The 21,586-nt window shown below is 38.8% G+C and overlaps 1 protein-coding gene across 2 annotated transcripts in view; it reads right to left on the reverse strand.

Moving 5' to 3' along the window:
- Positions 1 to 21,586, reverse strand: part of lhx3 (LIM homeobox 3) — a 159,985-nt gene that overhangs the window by 11,429 nt on the left and 126,970 nt on the right. For both annotated transcript variants that reach the window (XM_060841545.1, XM_060841547.1), the window contains 2 exons: positions 4,387 to 4,589; positions 2,505 to 2,656 (listed from right to left, as the gene is read on the reverse strand). In XM_060841545.1, coding sequence (XP_060697528.1) covers positions 2,505 to 2,656; positions 4,387 to 4,589 — 355 coding nt within the window. The remainder of the gene's footprint in view (positions 1 to 2,504; positions 2,657 to 4,386; positions 4,590 to 21,586) is intronic.

Here is a 21,586-nt window from a genome sequence, read left to right on the forward strand (position 1 = left end):
TCAACACCACCTTCTATATGTATGCATGGGTATTCCCCCAGTCCCTTCACTCCACTCTCGATGGCTGTGCTTCCAGCCAGTTACACACCCTGAAATTCCCTCCCTCATTGGAGCAGCACGGTGGCTCAGTGGTTAGCACTGCTACCTCACAGCGCCAGGGACACGGGTTCAATTCCTGCCTTGGGCAGCTGTCTGCGTGGATTTCCTCCGGGTGCTCCAGTTTCCTCCCACAATCCAAAGATGTGCAGGTTAGGTGAATTGACCATACTAAATTGCCCATAGTATTAGGTGCAGGGAATGGGTCTGGGTGGATTGCTCTTTGGAGGATCAACAAGTTCGGAGGACTTGTTGGGCTGAAAGGCCTGTTTCTACACAATGTAGGGAATCTAAGAATTCTTTCCACCTTCCTCTATTCATTTCAAGCCCCTGCTTAAAACAATGCAATCTGGCCAAGCATAGGAGCACCTGTCTTAATATATACCTTTCTGGGGCTCACTATCAGCCTGATAAGGCTTCAGTGAAGTCTTTGGACATTCTGATACTTTGGCAACTATATAAAATAGAAGTTACTTATTGTCATTATTTCTAATACCTCTTATTAGCTAGTGGAAAAGTAATTGCCTAATCTTGCTTATAATGTTTTGACCTGACACACCTTGTCCAGAAGCATGTTACAAAGATAGGATTAGATACAGTGAGGTGGATAGATCTTTTTTGTGCAAGGTGCTATTGGCCTGAATGGTGCATTGCTCTGCTGTAAAATTCTATGGAAAATCCAACAATCAAAATTATATCATTGTCCATTATGTAATGGTAGGAATACTTTACACACTCACCCCAAATTCCTCTCTCTGCACTTGCACTTTGAAATTAGCACAACAAATAATTTTATATCAAATGTTCCAAATGTTTGCATAATAACATTACAGTCATTTGTACCATTACCATGTGCTCACTGGAAAACTGCAGAACTGGTAGGTGGTCTTCCCTCTCAGGCTGTTGGGCTCATTCAGGTAAGTACAGTTATGAATCCTTCTCCTCCAGTTATATAAACATAGATAGAATCTTAGATCAATACAGGAGGAGGCCATTTGGCCAGCTCTTTGGTCACAGTACCCAATTAATCCAAATCTCCTGATCTTTTTCCATGTCTTCACAAAAAGGAAATTCTTCCAAATATTTATCCGATTCTCTATCAAAAATGATAGCGAATCTGCTTCTACTACCCTTTCAGCCAGTTGCATTAAAAAGAAATTCCTCTGATTCACTTGCCAATGATCTTAAGTTGGTGTGGTCTTATTATTGGCCCTCCAACAAACAGAAAGAGTTTCTCCCTGTTCACTCCGTTTGTGGAAAGTGGGGTCAGGGGTTCTTGTGGTGCTGTGGAAGTGTTCCTACCTTTGTGCCAGGAGAACCAGGTTCCACTTGTTCCTGAGGTACATAGTAACATTTCTGAACAGTTCGATTAGGAAAATGTAAAGTGGAGATCACCTCACATTTGTATAAAAGTGGTAATGTAAGTATAAACCTTTCTCACATCGTTCCATTAATTTGTTGATATTGATCATATAGCTTGAGATCAAACTACATTGTGAGATTAATTCATAGGATTCTTAGGACCAGTTGGCCCATCATACCCAGGTCTGCTCTCTGAGGGATCTATCCAGTTGGTCCCCTGATCTTTTCTCATAACCTCTTTTTTTTGTTATCTCCTTCAAGCATTAAACTCAAATTGATAAAATCTTTACATGGAGTGACATTGCAAAATGTGTTTACCTCAGGCTTGGGCAATAACTTTCAAACATGCCCCCACAACCTCGAGAAATAATAACCAGAAGGAATCCCCGTGGAAACCTGGTGACTATTTCATTCTGGTACAAGACTGGATAGTCCATTCTCTCCAGATTGTTGATATTAGCTCTATCTATTTACGTGTGTATAATTATATCTGAACTGGGACTCTCAATGTGGGAGCAAGAATATTGACATTGAGGGTAGGGAGCAGTGGATAGACATTGCCTACCTGAAAGGTAGTGGAATAGGATTTAAAGGAATACTATTCTTACTTTGAACTTCACCGTGATCACAAGAGTCCCAAACTGCAGTTTCATGGTAATTTTCTTCATTGTATTTAGAGAGATTAGAAATTGTCTAACACTTATTTATGGAGAAAATATCCCTTAAACTAAACTTTACACATGTTCCTCAGGCAAACCAGTATTGTTATAAATTTAGAGTGCAGCAGTTTTGGTTGATGCCTGTTACCAGACCCCTACTCTCTGAGTGATTAAAGCCAGAATATAAGGAGCTTAAAAGGTAGACAGTTGGCAGATGAAGAATAGCAGGTAATTGATGGGCGTCAGTTCCTTCATCACATCTAATCAAAGCCTTGTATCAATGACCTTTCCTCTTCTGTAAAGGTTCTGTTGTATGGGTCCAGGGTTTCTCTCCTTTTAGAAGTTACAATTTTAAGAAAGTAAAAGCTCCAGTGAGTGTTTCCATACCTGGACCACACGCATGTCCAACCCGGTCTCAGACGAAAGCTGTTCTCTCACATGGCGAGCTGGTTTGGGGGAATTGTTATAGGCATTCTTCAAAGTTTCCAACTGCTTGGCAGTGATTGTGGTTCGGGGCCTCTTGGCATTGGTTTCTGCTTCTGCAAGTAAATAAAAAAGTCCATATCTGAGTGGGCTCAATTGTCAGGAGCAGACTTATTTCTTCCACAATCATCTGCTTAGGTTTTACCTCCCCAGGAGAAAGTGTGGACTGGCCACTGCCCTGTGACTGAAGAATTCAACTCCCCCTCCCAATCCGCCAAGGACGTGCAAGTCCTGGGACTCCTCCACCGCCAAATTCTAGCCACATGATGCCTAGAAGCAGAATGCCTCATCTTTCACCTTGGGACCCTCCAACCACATGGGGGGATCAATGTCGATTTCACCAGTTTCCTGATCTCCGTTCCCCAGACCTTATCCCAGATCCAACCCTCCAACTTGGCACCACCCTCTTGAACTGTCATACGTTTCCATCTTCCTTCCCACCTATCCGCTCCGCCCTCCACCCCGACCCATCGTCACACCCCCCCCACCTGCAACTATCTATCGCATTCCCAGTGTCCCTCCACACCCCTCCCATTTATCTCTCAGCCCCCTTGGATCCTTTCACATTCCTGATGAAGAGCTTTTGCTCAAAATATCGACTCTCCCGCTCCTTGGATGCTGCCTGACTAGCTGTGCTTTTCCAGCACCATACATTTTGACTCCGTTCACACCCCATCACCAGACTGAATGGGGCAATGGAATTGGGACAGGTTGTTAGCCGTAGGAAGCGGGTAACATACATCAGCATTGTGTGTGACAAAACCTGTGATTGGGTAACAGGGTGTCAATGTAGGTACCCATGACAAGGTGCTTGCTAATTTGTTCTGAATGAGTCAGCATTCCTAACATGGAGATAGTGAGAACTGCAGATGCTGGAGAGTCAGAGTGGATAGAAAGTTGAGCTGGAAAAAGCACAACAGGTCAGGCAGCATCAGAGGAGGAGGGAAGTCGATGTATCAGGTCAAAACCTTTCATCAGGACTGTACATAACATATTGGGGGTCAGTTAGCTCAGTAGACCAGATGACTAATTAGTGATGTCAGCAATGTGGGTTCAATTCCTGCAGTGGCAGTGGTTACCATAAAAAAGTTCTCCTTTTCAACACTTCCCCTCACTTAAGATATGGTGACCCTTGTGTTACACCATCGCCAGCTGTCCATCTCTCAGGAGGGAATAGGGCTATGGTGGACTTTACCTTTAGATGAACACATGTGTACATGAATTTATGAACATATATGTGTATATATATATGTGTGCTTTGAAATTTAATGTGTTCATTTTACTTTATTTCAGAAAGAATGTTTTCAACAAATTTTCAATATTAGCACAGAAATATAGAAATCTGTTTGTTTCTCTCAGAGGGTTCCGAACCTGTGCATTTCTCTCTCCCAAAACATAGTGGATCAATGAAGGATCAAGGCTAACTTTGATAGCTTTTGATGAATAAAGGAGTAAGGGATGCGGATAAGAAAGTGCAGCTCAGACTGTTACCCTATCAGCCAGGATCCTATTGAATGGTGCAGGAGGCTTAAGGGACCAAATGGCCTACACCTGCTCCTAATTAATATTATTAATCAAATTGAGCGATGTATTATGAAAGAAGACATAGATCTTTGCTCAATTGCATTTTACTCATAACTTCTGTCAATAAAAAATGATTTGATGCTGACCTATTAATTGCATCAAAAAATTAACTTAATCAAATTGTTTATGCATTTGGAAAGTCAGGAACAAGAATAATGCTTCACTGATTTACTGATGTGAGGCAGGGTAGGAGTAAACTCACCTCTTTGCTTTGCCACTTCGTAATCTCCCTTACAGACCAGTCTGCTGTCCTCCATGAGGTAAAACTCATCACCAGTGGCTAGTTGGCGTTTGCAAACAATGCAAGCAAAACACTGCAGGTGATAGACGAAATCCTGCGCCCTCCGGACCACCTGGGTAGGAGGGATTCCCTGCTGACAAGCAGCACATTTCCTCCCAAATCTCCTGCAACAGCAAAAAAAAAGTCTCAACTAAATCGAATCCAGATTTATATATAGGCTGGAAATGCAATGTACGGTACCTGTGTATTAGTGAAAGTTGTTGTGACAGAACAAAGAGCTCAAACTCTTATTTCCTGCGCTATTGTAAATTCACCACTTGAATAATATTAGACCATTTATCTAGTGATACACAGGCTGTCCACGTACTTATGTATTAAGCAGTGTAATGCACACTTTAAGCTTGTACATTGGTATATATCTGGGTCTCACTCTTATGCTCAATGACCTTCATTGGCTTTTGGTCAAACCGTAACTTACCTTTAAGCTTCTCATCTTCATTTTCAAATTCCTCCAAGACTGGTAATCTATTCCAGTCCCACAACTCTCTCAGACATCTAAGTCTGGCCTATTGTGTGTATTCCCAATTACAATGTCTGCATCATTGGCAGTTGTGCTTTCAGTGACCCAGATCCTAAACTCTAGAATTCCTTGACTACATCTCTCTACCTCTATGCCTCACTTTCCTTCTCTTAGACATTCATAAGTGCCTTTTTGATCAAGCTTTTGGTCATCTAACATAATATCTCCTTATGTGGCTCCTTCCCATAGTTTTTTTATAATGTTTGTTTTATAATATTTCATTACATTAAAGGTACTTTATAAATGTTGTTTTACATATAATATCCAATAAATATTAACTGCACACGGATAAACACTCACAGGGCTAGTTCCTGCCCTAAACACTGAATGCAGTTGCTGTACATAAATAAACATACTGCAGATACTGGAGATTTGAAGTAAAAACAGAAAGTGCTAGCAAAGCTCAGCAGGTCTGGCAGTATCTGTGGAGAGAGAAACAGAGCTAATGTTTCAAGTTATGTCTCTCCTCCAGCATTTTTCCAAGCAGCTCTGAAAAAGAGTTATTCAACTTGAAACATTAACTCCGTTTTCTCTCTCTACGTATCCTGCCAGACCTGCAGAGTTTTTCTGTCACTTTCTGTTTTTTTATGCTGCATTAAATGTCTACAGAAGCCAAAATAAAGGTATTGCAAATAATTAATGTCTACAGACTACATACACAGATAAAAATGATTCAGAACTTGACATATACAGCACCCTGACAGATAAATGGATTGTGATCCAGGAAGACATAGCAATAGAGAATACAGATAGATAAATAGATATAGCACCCAGAGAAATAGATATAGTACTCAAAGAGATGGATAGATGTTGCTGTCTAATGGATAAGTTTTTATGTTGCCCAGACAGATAAATGACTGAAGTACACTGATAAATATTTATTTTATTCATTTAAACAATATGGGTATCAGATGTCCTTGAAAAAGTGATGTTGAGCTGCATATTTTAACTGTTACAATCCACATATTGTAGACAAATTCACACTACTATTGGGTACAGCATTCCAGTATTTGACATAGTGATAATGAGGAACCAGTGATATATTTCCAAGTCAGGACGGTTCATAGCTTGGAGGGGACCTACTAGGTTGTGGTGTTTCCATTTGCCTTGCTACCCTTATCTGTCTGAGTGGCAGAAGTTGCAAGTTTAGAAGAGGTAGCAGAAGTTGCCTTGGTGTAGCTCTGCTTTGCATTTGGTACACACTGCTGCCCATGATGTGTTGACAGTGGATGGAGTGAATGTTTATGGTGGTGGATGTACTGCTGATCACGCAGGCTACATTGACCTAATGGTGATGACCTTCCTGAGTACTGGTGGTGCTGCACTCATCAAGGCAAATGGACAGTATTCCATCACATCCCTGACTTGTGCCTTGCAGATACTGATAAATTGGGAGATTATTTATTCACTGCTGATTATCCAGCCTTTCACCTGGTCTTGTACCCATAGTCTTTGTGTGTGTGTTTTTTTCTTGTTAAGTTCTTGGTTGATGAGGTCCTCTAGGATGTTAATAGTGAGATATTCAGTGATAGCAATTGCATTGAAAGTTGGAAAGTGACTCTCTCTTGTTCAAAGTGACCTTTACAGGGCTTTATCTGACCCAGTTGTTACATATCAGGCCAATGTAGATGTTGCCAAGATCTTGCTGCCGACAGTCATAACTACTTCATTTTCTGAGAAGTTGCAAATGGAATTGAGTCCTGTGTAAATGGTTGGGCTAGGAACTCATGCAGGGATATACATACCAAAGATAGATAAATATATAATGTACATTGATATATAAATCAGTACAATATGCAAAAGTTACGTTTTCCAGATAGGTAAATAGCTTCCATACCAGGTGGATTAATGGGTATAGTACCAGAAAGACAAATAGATTCTACCATATCTAGATAGACAAGCAAATAAATTATGCAGAAAGATTAACAGGTGAAGTGCTCAAATGAACAGATATTGTACAGTAGCAGGTAGAGAGATGTAGAAGCTAAATAGATAAGTACAAAGAATTCCCATCAATACACTATATTCACATGGAGAAATAGACGCACTACACAGATAGATTGATATAAGTAGCACTCAGAGAGATGAATTTAATCCCATGAAGAGTACTGCACTCGAAGCTATAAAAGGACAGAGTACATAGTCAAGTAAGCTGAATACAAACAAAAAAAGATAAAATACATAACCCATGTTGATAGATAAATATATAGGTTATGCATATAAATAATAGATACCAGAGAGTTGAAGTAAGGTACCTGTTAGCTATCCAAAAGAGAATACAGAATCTAGTGAAATAAATACTGCAGCTAGAGAGCTGTATACAAACTATTCTGAGAGAGATGAATAGATTCAGTGTCCTAAATAAATATTAAAAAGTGCCCAGAGTGACAACAGATATAGCATCCATATAGATAAATAGATAGCATACTGAGATGGGAAAGTTGGTACTTAATAGATAAATGGACATCATTGCCAGGGAGATAGAAAATATGTCCAAATGATCAGATATCTAGACTTACGAATGGATTATAAACATAAAAATGCTGGAAAAATTCAGCAGGTCTGGCAGTATCTATGAAGAATGAAACAGAATTAACATTTCAAGTCTGACTCTTCAATTAGATGCCCATCCCAGAGAGGTACACAGATACAAAACCCAGATAGGTAAATGGTTCCAGCATCCAGGTATAAGTGGGCACATAAGAGCATGACAAATAGATGCAATGGTTGACATTTTTCCCCTAAAAGACAACATCAATAAGGTCATGATTGATTGTTTTCTAGAACTCTGTCTCCGCAAGCTTTCCTGATATTGTTTAATTCTCTATTAATCAAAAATTGAATGATTTATGTTTTGAATATACTCAATGACTGAGCATCCATATTTCCCTGGCATAGAGAATTCCACAAATTCACAATAAAATAGATAAATACATATTGCATCCAGATACATTATTGATGCAGTACTGAAGATATTTAAATAAATATAGTAGATATGTTAGTTTTTAATCCTAATTCATAGAAGGTGGATGCTGTTTTCATTTATTAATCAGATGGTGAGCTGTATTTTTTAACCGCTGTAGGCCATGTGTTATTAGTATGCAAACAGTGCAGGTGGGTAGGACAATCCAATATTTTGATCCAGAAACAATGAAGGAATGGTGATATACTTCCAAGTTAGGAATTGCATAACTCAGACGGAATCTTGCAGACTGATGCTCGCTACTTCCCTTTCCATCTAGACAACAGAGTTAGTGGGTTAAGAGATTCTGCCAAGATGCCTCGGGGAGTTTCTGCAGCGTATCTCATAGATTGTATATGAGTTCGCTCTGCTGCACTGATGGCGGAAGGAAGGAATCTATAAAGATGCAAATGAGATTCTAAGCAAAACAGCTTTGCCCTGGATTGTGGTGTGCTCCATGAATGCTGGAGTTGGCTCATCCAGGCAAGTGGACAATATTCCATCACATGCCAATCTTGTGCCTTGTTGATGGCAGATCAGTTCTGGAGATAATTTACATACCGCAGGATAGTCTTTGAATCTTTCTTGTAGCTGTGGTATTTATATAGTTCATCCAGTATAGATTTTGGTTAATGGTGATTACCCAGGATGTTGATGTTGGAGTCTTAAGCAATGATGATTCCATAGGAGAAAGTGAGGACTGCAGATGCTGGAGATCAGAGCTTAAAAATGTGTTGCTGGAAAAGCGCAGCAGGTCAGGCAGCATCAAAGGAGCAGGAGAATCAACGTTTCAGGCATAAATGCCCAAAACATCGATTCTCCTCCTCCTTTGATGCTGCCTGACCTGCTGCGCTTTTCCAGCAACACATTTCTAAGCAATGATGATTCTATCAAAAGTTAAAGGATGTGGTTAGATTCTCATTTGGTCAAGGTTGTCATTACTACACATTTATCAACCCAAACCGAAATGTTGTACAAATACTGTTGCAAGTCAGTACAATGGTTTTAATATCTGAGATGATACAACGTCTCATCATTAGTGAATACGTATAGACAGAATAACCAGAGAGACAAACAGAAAGGGAACTGGCAAAAACAAGTGGACACATAACTCAGGGAGTTAAGTACTGTGGTCATCATAATTAATGGGTACTCTCATGTACCAGTGTAACAACTTAAATAAGTGGGTGCAGAACATAAATAGATATATAAATAAAATATACAATTAGTTAACTAAACAACACCAGAGAGATAAACAGAAGGAAGTACCAGTTGGATAAAAGAAATACAAATACCCTAAGCAAATAAAAGGATTCAGCACACAGTGAGGTAAATATACTGGCTTGAGAATTAAATGGCAATAGCATAAATACATAGTTGTTGAATCACCATAGATTTAAAAATATGTTATTAAGATATATTCAATCAAATGGTTAAATATAGAACAATAGTTAAATTAAATAAATAGATACTGTGCTCAGAGAGTTAAGTAGCCACAGTAGACATAAAAATAAATACATATTAGATATTGATAGATCAATGTAAACATAACCAGAAATATTAAGAAATAGTTCCTGGATGGACAAATAAATAGTTTTCTGACAAATAAATTGTGGACTGCCCAGATAGATAAATAGATACTTACCTGGATAGACAAATGGTTAGACAAATAGATTATATATACAAATAGACAGATAGTTAATATACTCATTTAGTTAAATAGATATGGTTTCCCAATCAATAAATGGAAACAGTATTCAAAAAGATATTTAGATTATGGAGCCTTGGAGGTAAATTGATAAATTGCCAGGCAGAAAGATACAGCATCTTAAAAGATAAATAGAACACTGTCTCCTCAGAGATAATTACATATACAAGAACATAGAACATAAGAACATAAGAACTAGGAGCAGGAGTAGGCCATCTGGCCCTTCGAGCCTGCTCCCCCATTCAATAAGATCATGGCTGATCTTTTCATGGACTCAGCTCCACTTACCTGTGCTCTCACCATATTCCTTAATTCCTTTGTTGTTCAAAAAAAAATTATCTTAGCTTTAAAAATGTTTACTGAAGTAGCGCCAACTACTTCACTGAGCAAGGAATTCCACAGATTCACAACCCTCTGGGTGAAAAAGTTCCTTCTCAATTCAGTCCTAAATCTGCTTCTTTAACCTTGAGGCTATGCCCTCTTGTCCTAGTTTTACCTGCTATCCTCTCTACTTCTCTCTTATCTCTTCCCTTCATAATTTTATATGTTTCTATAAGGTCCCCCCTCATTCTTCTGAATTCCAATTAGTATAATCCCAGTCCACTCAGTCTCTCCTCAGAAGCCAACCCCCTCAACTCCAGAATCAATCTAGTGAACCTCCTCTGCACCCCCTCCAGTACATCCTTGCTCATGTAAGGAGACCAAAACTGCACACAGTACTCCAGGTGTGGCCTCACCAGCACCTTGTACTGTTGTAACATAACCTCCCTGCTTTTAAACTCAATCCCTTTAGCAATGAAGGATAAAATTCCATTTGCCTTCTTAATTACTTGTTGTACTTGTAGACCAACCCTCTGTGATTCATGCACAAGGATACCAGATCCCTCTGCATAGCAGCATGCTGCAACCTTTTGCCATTCAAGTAATAATCCTTTTACCTATTATTCCTATCAAAATGGATGACTTCACATTTATTAAATTGTATTCCATCTCCAGACCTTTGTCCACTCACTCAATGTATCTATGTTCTTCTGCAAAGTTTCACAGTCCTCTGCACACTTTGCTCTGACACTCATCTTAGTGTCATCTGCAAACTTTGACACATTACACCTGGTTCCCAACTCCAAATCATCTATATAAATTGTAAATAATTGTAGTTCCCAACACCGATCCCTGAGGCACACCACTAGTCACTAATTGCCAGTCAGAATAGCACTCATTTATCCCTACCTTTTGCTTCCTGTTAGTCAACCAATCCTCTATCCATGCTCATATTTATCCAGGCAATGATAGATAATTTCTTACTGTGCTCCTGTAATTAAGTATTCATTTTACTGAGATTGACAAATAGATACAGTAGTCTGATACATAAATGAATACATAGATCAGATAAATAAATAGATACAGTATGCGCAAAGCTAAACATCATCACAGCGTATATGGATTCATAGGTCCTATACCTAGCTTGGTAAACATACACAACATAGAGACCTACATTTAAACCAAATCATATTTGATTATTACAGTTCCTTTAGATATATAAATAGATATTGTACCTGACTAGATTAATACATATGGTACTGTGCTACATAAGGTACACATTTTATTAAAATAGACAAATAGATAATGCACTCAATGACTTAGATATCAATTGTATCAGATAGATAAATAGATATTGCTTACAGAAAGATAAATATTCAGAGAGATAATTTAATTCTGGATGATGATAGTTAAATCAATATGATATTCCTTTTGGGAAATATAGATACAGCGCCCAGACAGATAAATAGATATTATATGCAAATAGATAAATAAATAGAATACAGTATGCAGTTAGATAATAACCTATATACAATATCGATTTACCTATCTGATAGCATAGCTATTTTTAAAATGCAATTAGATAAATGAATTCATGCCCAGAGAGAGAAGTAGATGCTTTCCCAGACAGGTAAATGCATTCATTGTACAGACAAAAAACTGGATATCTTACCCTGACAAATTATTGATACAACATTTAAATAAATCAGTCAATATTGTGTACATTGCATTCAACTGTGGCCAATTCAATTCACTCAATATGAAGAAGCAGCTGGAGGCATTGGATTCCACAAAAGCTATCAGTTCTGACAATATTCTGGTAATGGTACTGAAGACATGTGCTTTAGAACTTGCTGCACCCCTAGTCAAGTTGTTCCAGTACAACGACAATACTGGTATCGTCCCAGCAATGAGGAAATTTGCCCAGGTATGTTCTCTACACAAGAAGAAGGACAGATCCACCCCAGCCAATTACTGTCCCGTTCTGGCTACTCTTAATTATCAGTAAAGAGATGGAAGATGTCCAGCAATGCTTGCTTTGCAATAACTTGCTCACTGATGCTAAATTTAGGTTCTGCCTGAGCCACTCAGTTCCCGACCTTATTACAGCATTGATTCAAACATGGAGGAGAGACACATGTTCCAGAGGTGAGGTGAGGTGAGAGTGAGTTCCCTTGACATCAAGGCCATATTTGACTGAGTGCACCATGAACACAACCTGTCAAGACTAAAATCAATGGGAGCTGGGGTAAAGCTGTCTTCTAGTTGCAGTCATATCTAGAACTAGGGAAAATTATTCTCATGGTTGGAAGTCAGTCATCTCACCTCCAGGACATCAGTGCAGGAATTTGACAGGGTAATGTCCAAGGCCCAACTAGCTTCACCTGCTTTATCAATGACCTTGCCTCCATTATAAGGTCAGAAGAGGATATTCACTGATGATTGCACAAAGTTCTGCAGTATTCTTGTTTCTTCTGATACTGAAGCACTCTATGTCCAATTTTAGCATGTCTACTCTTCCCAAGGCATATCAGGAGTCTGATGGATTAGAGCATAGAACATAGAACAATACAGCGTAGAACAGGCCCTTCGGCCCTCGATGTTGTGCCGACCTGTGAACTATTCTCAGCTCGTGCCCCTACACTATCCCAAAATCATCCATGTGCTTGTCTGAGTGAGTGCAGAACTCGACTTTATTCAGAACAACACGGCCACTTGATTGTTTGTGGCTGTGGTACCATTCAGTCCCTCTGCTACCAACACTCAATATCAGCAATGTGGACCATCTACAAGCTGCACTGCAGGAATTCACCAGTACTCCTTAGACAACACTTTAACCACTGCCTACTACAAGAAGATGGGCAGAAAATGCATGGAAACACCACCACCTATGAGTTCCAATCCTAGCCATTCTCCATTTTGACTCGGACATTTATCACCATCCCTTCACTTTGGCTGGGTCAAAATGCTGGAGCATTATGGGATACCTACATCAAATGGACTGCAGCATTTCAAGAAGGCAAGCCACTACCACTTCACAAAGGAACTAGGGATGGGCAATAAACTTTGGCCTAGCCAGTGATGCCCACCTCCCATGAATTAATTGAATAAACTTAAATTGAAAAATAATATATGCATCAACAAGGGTAAATGGATACCTTATCCAGACAGACAGCTATATACAGCCCAAGCTAAATATATTGATGCTGTACACTTATAGAAAATAGAAAATAGATAAAAAGATAATACACTCCAAAAAATAATTAGATAGGACTCAGAAACATAAATAACAAATTATTGAAGAGAGATAAACATATTAGGGGTTTAATTGATAGTAGATAGATACTGTATATAGATACGGTACCCACCATGACAGACACAGACTATGGCACGATAGGTAAATAGATATAGCACTCAAATGCATACATTCTGTATCCATGTGATTAAATAGATATGTTATTCAGATAGTTAAATACTTTGTATTCTGAATCCAAGTAGATATTTAGACTGAGTTGCCAGGGAGAAAAATAAATGAGTTTATATGGTAACCAGGTTGATATTTATTGCACCAAATAGATATGGTACACAGTCCCAGATAGATAAATAAATATACCTTCCAAAGAGATATAGATATATTTATATAGATATAGTACCCACATAGATAAATAGACTCAGTGCAAAGATCAATCCTGCAAACAGATAAACGGAGTATCTGATAAAATAAATTTTGTATCCAGATATATAAGGAAATACTAAATAATTATAGTGCCACAATAGCTCTATAGATACTGTACTCAGATGGAAACACTGTACAGTATCTAGATTGATAGACCAAAACAGCATCCACATAAGTACACATGTACATAAATCCTGTACAAAGTTAGATAATTGTGTACAATATACAAAGCCATGCAATGAAGCTGTACCCTACTTGAAGCTAAAGCATTAATAGATACTTTACAAAGATAAATATATACAGTATAAATAAACAGATTACAGTATTCCGTATTGCTACTACATAATTCACCCATGGTTAAAGAGATGCATTAATTTAAATGAATATAGTATATAGATAGACAAATGGATATTGTATGCAAAAAAGAGAAGATATTATGCTAGTACTGTAAAGTGATGAATAAATAAATACTGTGCTGAATTAGATAAATAAATACAATATCTATTTATCCATCTGAGTAATGCATGCAAATAGATAAAGAAATACAGAACACAGATTGATAGATAAATACTTAGCCAGGGATAGACAGATGAATTCACTAGTATCCAGAGAGTATGTACATAAAGTATTTAGATAAGTAAGGAGATACTATACCCAGGCAGATGAATAAATAAATGCAAATACATTAATTATTATATATAGTACCAGGACAAATACGTATAAGGTCCTAGACAGATAAATTCATACTGCAGTACCAGAGTTAAAAAAAAAGTAGTATTCAGATAGATAAATAGATCATGCTCACAAAGATAAATAAATACAGTATGTAGATAGATAAATTAATGTATTGAGATAAATGAATAGATAATGTGCCATTTAGGTAAATGGATCTAGTGGCCAGAGTGATAGACAGACAACATGTAATGATGGCTAAATAGATACCCAGAAAGATACATAAATCAGTTTGATAAATAGAAACTTACTCAGATGCTCAATTAGATATTATTTTCAAATTGATAGGTATCCAATTAGATACAAATGTTTCATACCCTAGTAACAGACAGATATGATATCCAGCAAGAGGAATTAATATACAGACACAACAACCAATAGACATTATACAAAGATGCATGAATGCAAACTATACTCAAAAAGATTAATAAATATCTTAGCCAGATAAATAAATAGGTACTATAGCCAATGAGACAAATACATACAGTACTCAAATAAGCATGAAGATCCAATGCCCTGACATATGTAAGTAATCTACTCAGGCTGATAAATACAGTATATCAAGATAAATTTATACAGTACTCAGACTGTTAAGTAGTTACAGGTAACCTGAAAGATGAATAAATACACATTATTTGGAGGTGTCAGTGTTAGACTGTTAAAAATAGCAACATTAGTTTATAGTCCAACAGGTTTATTTGGAAGCACTAGCTTTTGAAGTGCTGCCTCTTCATCAGGTTGTTGTAGATACACATTCAGTTAGAGAAATAGAAACAGTGCCCCAAAACATAAATTGTTAAATACTCAGATAGCTAAGAGACATAACTAGAGAGATAAACAGGTACTGTATCCAGATAGCTAAAGACTGTACACAGGATGACAAACAGGCCTTTTAACCACAAAATGAATAGTTAACATGCCCAGGGTGATAAGCAAATACCATATACCCCAAAAAGAAACACTGTACACCAATACAATTAATGCAACTCAAAAGGAGAAATATTCCCTGTACCCAGATGATAAATTGATATTGTATTCAAACAGATTAAAAATATACTATACCCAAATAAAAAAGTACATAAGTATAGCACAATGATAGATAACTAGAGAGATAAGTAAGTCCTGTGTCCAACAGAAAAATCAATACAATACCCAGACTGATAAATAGCTACATATTGATATCTGAGTCATATACTCAAATAGTTTGAGATACTGTCCTCTAATAGGTAAAAGAAATAGATGATGGGAAATAACAGATATGTAACCATTCAGACAGTTAACTGGAGGCACATGGATAGATGGATGGACAGATGGTCGAACAGATAGATACAGTACACGAAAGGGTAAATAGATTTAGTGTACAATACAGATCAAAATACGTACAACACTTAGCTGGAGAAATATTTTCAGGACTCTGATATTAAGGTAAATGCAGTACCCAGACAGCTATATAAATACAGTAAATAATAAATACTTAGAGATATTAATGGCACATAGAGCCAGCAAATTTCCAGCACCTGATAGCTTACATTTTAGGGTTTTCGAGATAGTGACAACAGAGGTAATGTAGTGTTACTTCTGACCATCTGAATATAATCCACTCTACATTGGGAATTTAGAAGAATGAAAAGTGATCTGATTGAAGCATATAAAATCTTTACAAAACCATTCAGAGTAGATGCCTGGGAAGGCTAAAATCAGAGGTTACAAAGCCGCAATAAATGGTTCTCTACAAAGGACTACGATAAAGAGAAATTTATTCACTCAAAGTGTAATGGACCTTTGGAATTCTATATCGCAGAGAGATGGGAATGCTCAGTCACTCAGCAAATTTAAGTCAGAGATTGGCTGAGTTTAGGTGCTCACAGGATGCTGGCTATGGAGATAAAGCAGGAAGATGCAGTTTATGGAAAAGATCAGCTACGCTCTCGTTAAATTGGGAAGCGTGTTTGAGGGGCAAAATAGCCCATTTCTATTTTCCTTATATTCTTCTGTATCAAGACAGAAAAAAAACAGATCTGAGCACCAATAGCTGAACGGATTCTTGACACAAATCGAGCAACAAATAACTTCCAGTGATCGATTAAAAATAGAGTGCCCTAATAGATAGATCGGAACCATTTTTGCTCATGCGATAATAAAGATGCCGAGACTTTAGGGGTTAGATTTATGCGTGGCTAATATTTTGGAGAGGTTGAAATCCAGGCCAGTTCTTGGGAACCGCCGCCGTGGTCGCTGGCTGTGGTACTGAATTCAGAAGGAAAGCGCTGTCCCAAACACTTCACTGGAGAAAATGATAATTATGAAAATAACTCACTAGGCTGTTCCCATCAATCCAACCAGCAAACCTAACATGAGGTGTATTGAAAAAAAGAGGAAGAATCTTAGGGTCAAAAGTTGACCTTGGCTTATACACGCGATATATGCAACGCGAAGGAATTTTGACCAGAGGTTAGTGGCCAACATTTACCCATGATCGATTATAACTTCAATAAAACGGGCCTTTCCTTGAACATGCACGAAATGAAAAGAAAGGAGCCAGATTAATCAAGAAAAGTAGGATCCTGATATATAAATAGATTTAGCAGACAGATTGATAAATAAATGGTTTATCCCGATATATAATCTGACCTCCTAATAGAAAGAGTATATTTATGCCGTGATATTCAATGACGTTTAAGTACAGGGATCGTGACTTGTAGTTAACCCATTGTTTCCAAAGTTGGAAGCACGCGAACTGTGTGCTGGCTAATCAATTATATGATTGCAATGTGCAGCCAGCACTAAAGGTAAAGTCTCCACCTTAACAGACTATAGGGCTCGTCTCTTGTGAGAAAGACAAGTAGTGGTGGTTTAACCTGTGGTTGCCACGTCTCAGGCCAGGGGAGAGGTTAAAAAGATCAACCCTTCGTGATAACCTTAGCCAAAGTGGGAACTGAACCCCCACTGCTTTGCTTCACTTTGCCGGGTCAAGCAGCTAACTGACCCCCGTGCTTAAACACCAAGAGGCTCGCAAGAGTTCAAGCTCACCAATTTAAAGCCAATTTGCAATGCTCAAAGGGAGATGCACTTCACCTACAGCAAGTGCTTAAAAACCGTGTCTGATTTGAATGATAATCGACTATGTTACAGTGAGGTCCAAGCTTCTTCAATGCAATTGTAGAGGTTTTGATACAGAAGTGGACAGGAAGAGAGAGTTGCTCTCATCCATGGGGGCATAGGAGACCTTTCGAATAGACACTGTAAAGAAGCACATTGCAAATACTATGAATTCCCTGAAGACCTGGGTGCAGTGCCAAAACTTTCTATGACCACACACAGTTATTCAAGATCACTGAATGCATCTACAGATTCCATATTCTACCACAAACAAAACCAGAAATTGCTGGTAAACAGCAACAGGTCTGGTACCAACTATAGAGGTGCTGCCTGAGCTGCTGAGTTTTTCCAGCAATTTTCGATTTTGTTTCTGATTCCCAGCACCTGCAGTTTTTTTCTATTTACTCTACCATTTGTTGTACGGAATCTCAAAATCCATTTCAGGTTGTTCCATTCAAATCATTCGTTTATGAAAAATCTCCAACAATTTTATCTTGTATCATCAAAGGTTAATCTCATTCTTACATACCTCTGACTACTGCAAGCATGAAACCATCTCTCACAGGAATTCCCTCCCTAAGGGCATTGTGGGTATGTCTACAGCACAGGAACTGCATCAGTTCAAGAAGGCAGCTGACCATCATCTTCTCAAGCAACTAGAGATGGGCAATAAATCATCCAATACTCATATCCCACAACTGATTTTTTTAAAAACTGCTTTTAACACATGACTTCACCAATAGTGTAGGCAACTGAAGTGCTGCTTAAGCACCCTGATAGTTGTACAAATATATTTCATGTGGCAGTGTAGCTCTCCTTAGAAGTATGCTGCCCATTTTGCTTCAGAGAACATCTCTGGGACACCCGCACCAACCAACCCCACTGCCCTGTGGCTGAACACTTCAACTCCACCTCCCACTCTGCCAAGGACAAGCAGGTCCTGGGCCTCCTCCACCACCACTCCCTCACCACCCAATGCCTGGAAGAAGAATGCCTCATCTTCCACCTTGGGACCCTTCAACCCCAAGATATCAATGTGGACTTCACCAGTTTCCTCATTTCTCCTCCCCCCACCTTACACCAATTCCAACCTTCCAGCTCAGCACCATCCTCATGACCTGTCCCAACCGTCAACCATCATTCCCACCTCTCCGCTCCACCCTCTTGTTTGACCTATCACTTTTACCCCCACCTCCATCCACCTATTGCACTCCAGCTACCTTGTCCCCAGCCCCACTGCCTCCTATTTATCTCCCCACTGCCAAGGCTCTCAGGCTCATTCCTGTTGAAGGGCTTTTGCCCAAAATGTCATTTTTTTCTGCTCCTCGGATACTGCCTGACTGGCTGTGCTTTTCCAGCACCACTCTAATCGTGACTCTAATGTCCAGCAAGTGCAGTACCCACTTCTGTCTGTTGAAATAATGAGTCAGCTTTTTGTAGTCTGTCATTGTGGCCTTATATGCAGACAGCAAAAGTACAGCATCATAATTGATAACCAGAAAGTAGACTCTAGCTGATCTGTATGTAGTATTAAATTTTTAAAATAATTCCTCCCCAGGATTTGTGCATTGTACAGTTGGCCCACATTTGTATCCCATCCCTAATTGCCCTTCAGAAGGTCCTGGTGAGCTACCTTCTTAAACCACTGAAGTCTGTATGATGTACAGTTATGTTCAGTGCTCTTAGGGAGGGACTTCCAGGATTTTGATCCAGCAACAGTAAAGGGATAGCGATATAGGTCCAAGTTAGGCCCTTGTCCTTCTAGGAAGGAGAGATTGAAGAGTCAAAAGATGAAAGTGCCTTGGTGAACAACTACCATGCACCTTGAAGACAGTATACACTGCTACCACTGTTCAGTAGTGATGGGAGTAAATGTTTAAAATCACCTTGATTGGCTGTGGGTACCATTCAATTGGGCCAATATCTGCTGAATGGTATCAAGTTCTTGAATGCTATTGGAGCTCCAACTCATCCAAGCAAGTGGAGATTATTCAACCACAATCATGATTTATGCCTCGGACAGGCTTTGGGAATCAGGAGTTACTCGCTGCAGATTTCCTAGACTCTGAACTGCTCTTGTAGCCACTGGCTGGTCCAGTTGAGTTTCTGGTTTAATTTTATATCATCATTAATAGAAAAGCAATGCTATCAGTGGAGAGAAACAGTATAAACCATTTTAGGTCACAATGACCTTCCATCAGCTAATCATCTTAACCTGAAATATTAACAGTCACATGCCCACTGGATACTGAGCTGATATCTTTGCTGGTTGCAGTAAATCTCTAAATTTATTTCCACATGTCCATAAAGTGATGTGTATGCAATCAATGACTCCCAGCGACATCAAGTAGTCTACTAAGTTAATGAAACTAATGATCACTTCTCCTGCTTCTATTTGGAAACAGCAAATACAGTCTGTATGCATCATTTTGTATACAGACTGCCAGAGATGTCTCTAATGACACAAACTGGATGATATTGGAAATGCTGTGTTCACCAACCAACAAGAAAAAGTTCAAAAACCATAGTTCCCTTTATAGCAATTAACAATGCTGCCCTTCTCCTGTTCTGAGGCTGCAAGTCAACTGCAGTGCACTTTGTAGACAGTACACACACTTTGTGAAATGAAGATGTTACAAACACTGTTCACAACTGATGCTACAGTAGGAGAATAATCACCTGAGGATTATGGGTGAACATATTTTACTACTGTCAGTTTTTTCCTCCTTTCTATTCAAAAAAGCTTATCCACTTTCCATCATGTCTGCTCAAATTCCTTCTCATGCTGCAAGCTAGAAACTACAGAACATTGGAACACGAGAACTCTTGAATTGAGAACCAAGGCTTTCACTGTATTGCGCACAATTCCTTGTAGACTTCATCAATTTTATGATGATGCAGGTAGCATCTAAAGTCCTTTTCTGCCTCCATGACAATGAGTAGGTGTTAATCAAATGGCAATTAATCAAAATGTGGTAAATCCTCCCTTCAAATTGAAGCAGATGATCATTCCTTCTTCTGTATAGGGTGGGAGTTTAAGAGAATGAAGTAACTGGAGTGCTGAGGACCCTTGTGATATAGTCATACTGTCCCTACCACTGAGTTCAAGTCTCGCCTGCTCCAAAGAAGAGCAATAACTTGTCCGATAAGAGTTATTTCACAAATGCTTTTTAAAACTAAAATATGAAGTCAAAAATAGCACTGGGAGTGAAAACATTGTCATATACTTACTCATGTCACAGTCTGCTTACTCTAAATATTCTTACACATTCTCAAAAGCTATATTAATGACCCACTCAAAATGTCAAACAATGAAGCCCACGCTGGAGATTGTGCTAAATTGGTACTTGTCATGCTAACAATGTCGATGCTATAAAACAAAACATTACGGCCATCATTTCCAGGCAACTAGTAGAGATTTGATGGCACGGTGGCTCAGTGGTTAGCACTGTTGCCTCACAGTACCAGGGACCCAGATTCGATTCCAGTTTTGGGTGACAGCCTGTGTGGAGTTTGTATACCCATCCTGTGTCTGCATGGGCATCCTCCAGGTGCTCCAGTTTCCTCCCACAATCCAAAGATGTGCAGGTTAGGTGAATTGGCTATGCTAGGTTGCCCATAATGTTCAGGGATATGTAAGTTAAGTGCATTAATCAGGGGTAAATATAGAGTAAGGGAATGGGTCACTCTTCAGATGATTGGTGTGGACTTGTTGGGCTGAACGGCCTGTTTCTATACCGTAGGGATTCTATTCTATTCTAGAGCAGGTGGTAGTGTAAGGTAGTCCAAAGACATGGATGTATGACAAACCTTCAAATCCCATTACCGAAGTTGGGGAGTTTAATTTCAGAGATTGAAACAAACTTGGAATAAAACATTTGTAGAAATGATGATGACCATAAGGCTGCAAGATTAGCATTGGAAGAAAGATTCACCAATGTCATTTTAAAAGGGAGTGTGTTGTCCTTACCCAGTCAGGCCAATATGAAGGCAAACCTTAAGCAAATGAGGTTAATTCTTGATGCCTTCTGAAAAGTTCCCACTGTTATTTCCAATAAGGTGCATCACCAGATCCTTTACAAA

Source organism: Hemiscyllium ocellatum, chromosome 21, assembly GCF_020745735.1.
Source record: "Hemiscyllium ocellatum isolate sHemOce1 chromosome 21, sHemOce1.pat.X.cur, whole genome shotgun sequence".
In the NCBI taxonomy this organism is placed as follows: Eukaryota; Metazoa; Chordata; class Chondrichthyes; order Orectolobiformes; family Hemiscylliidae; genus Hemiscyllium; species Hemiscyllium ocellatum.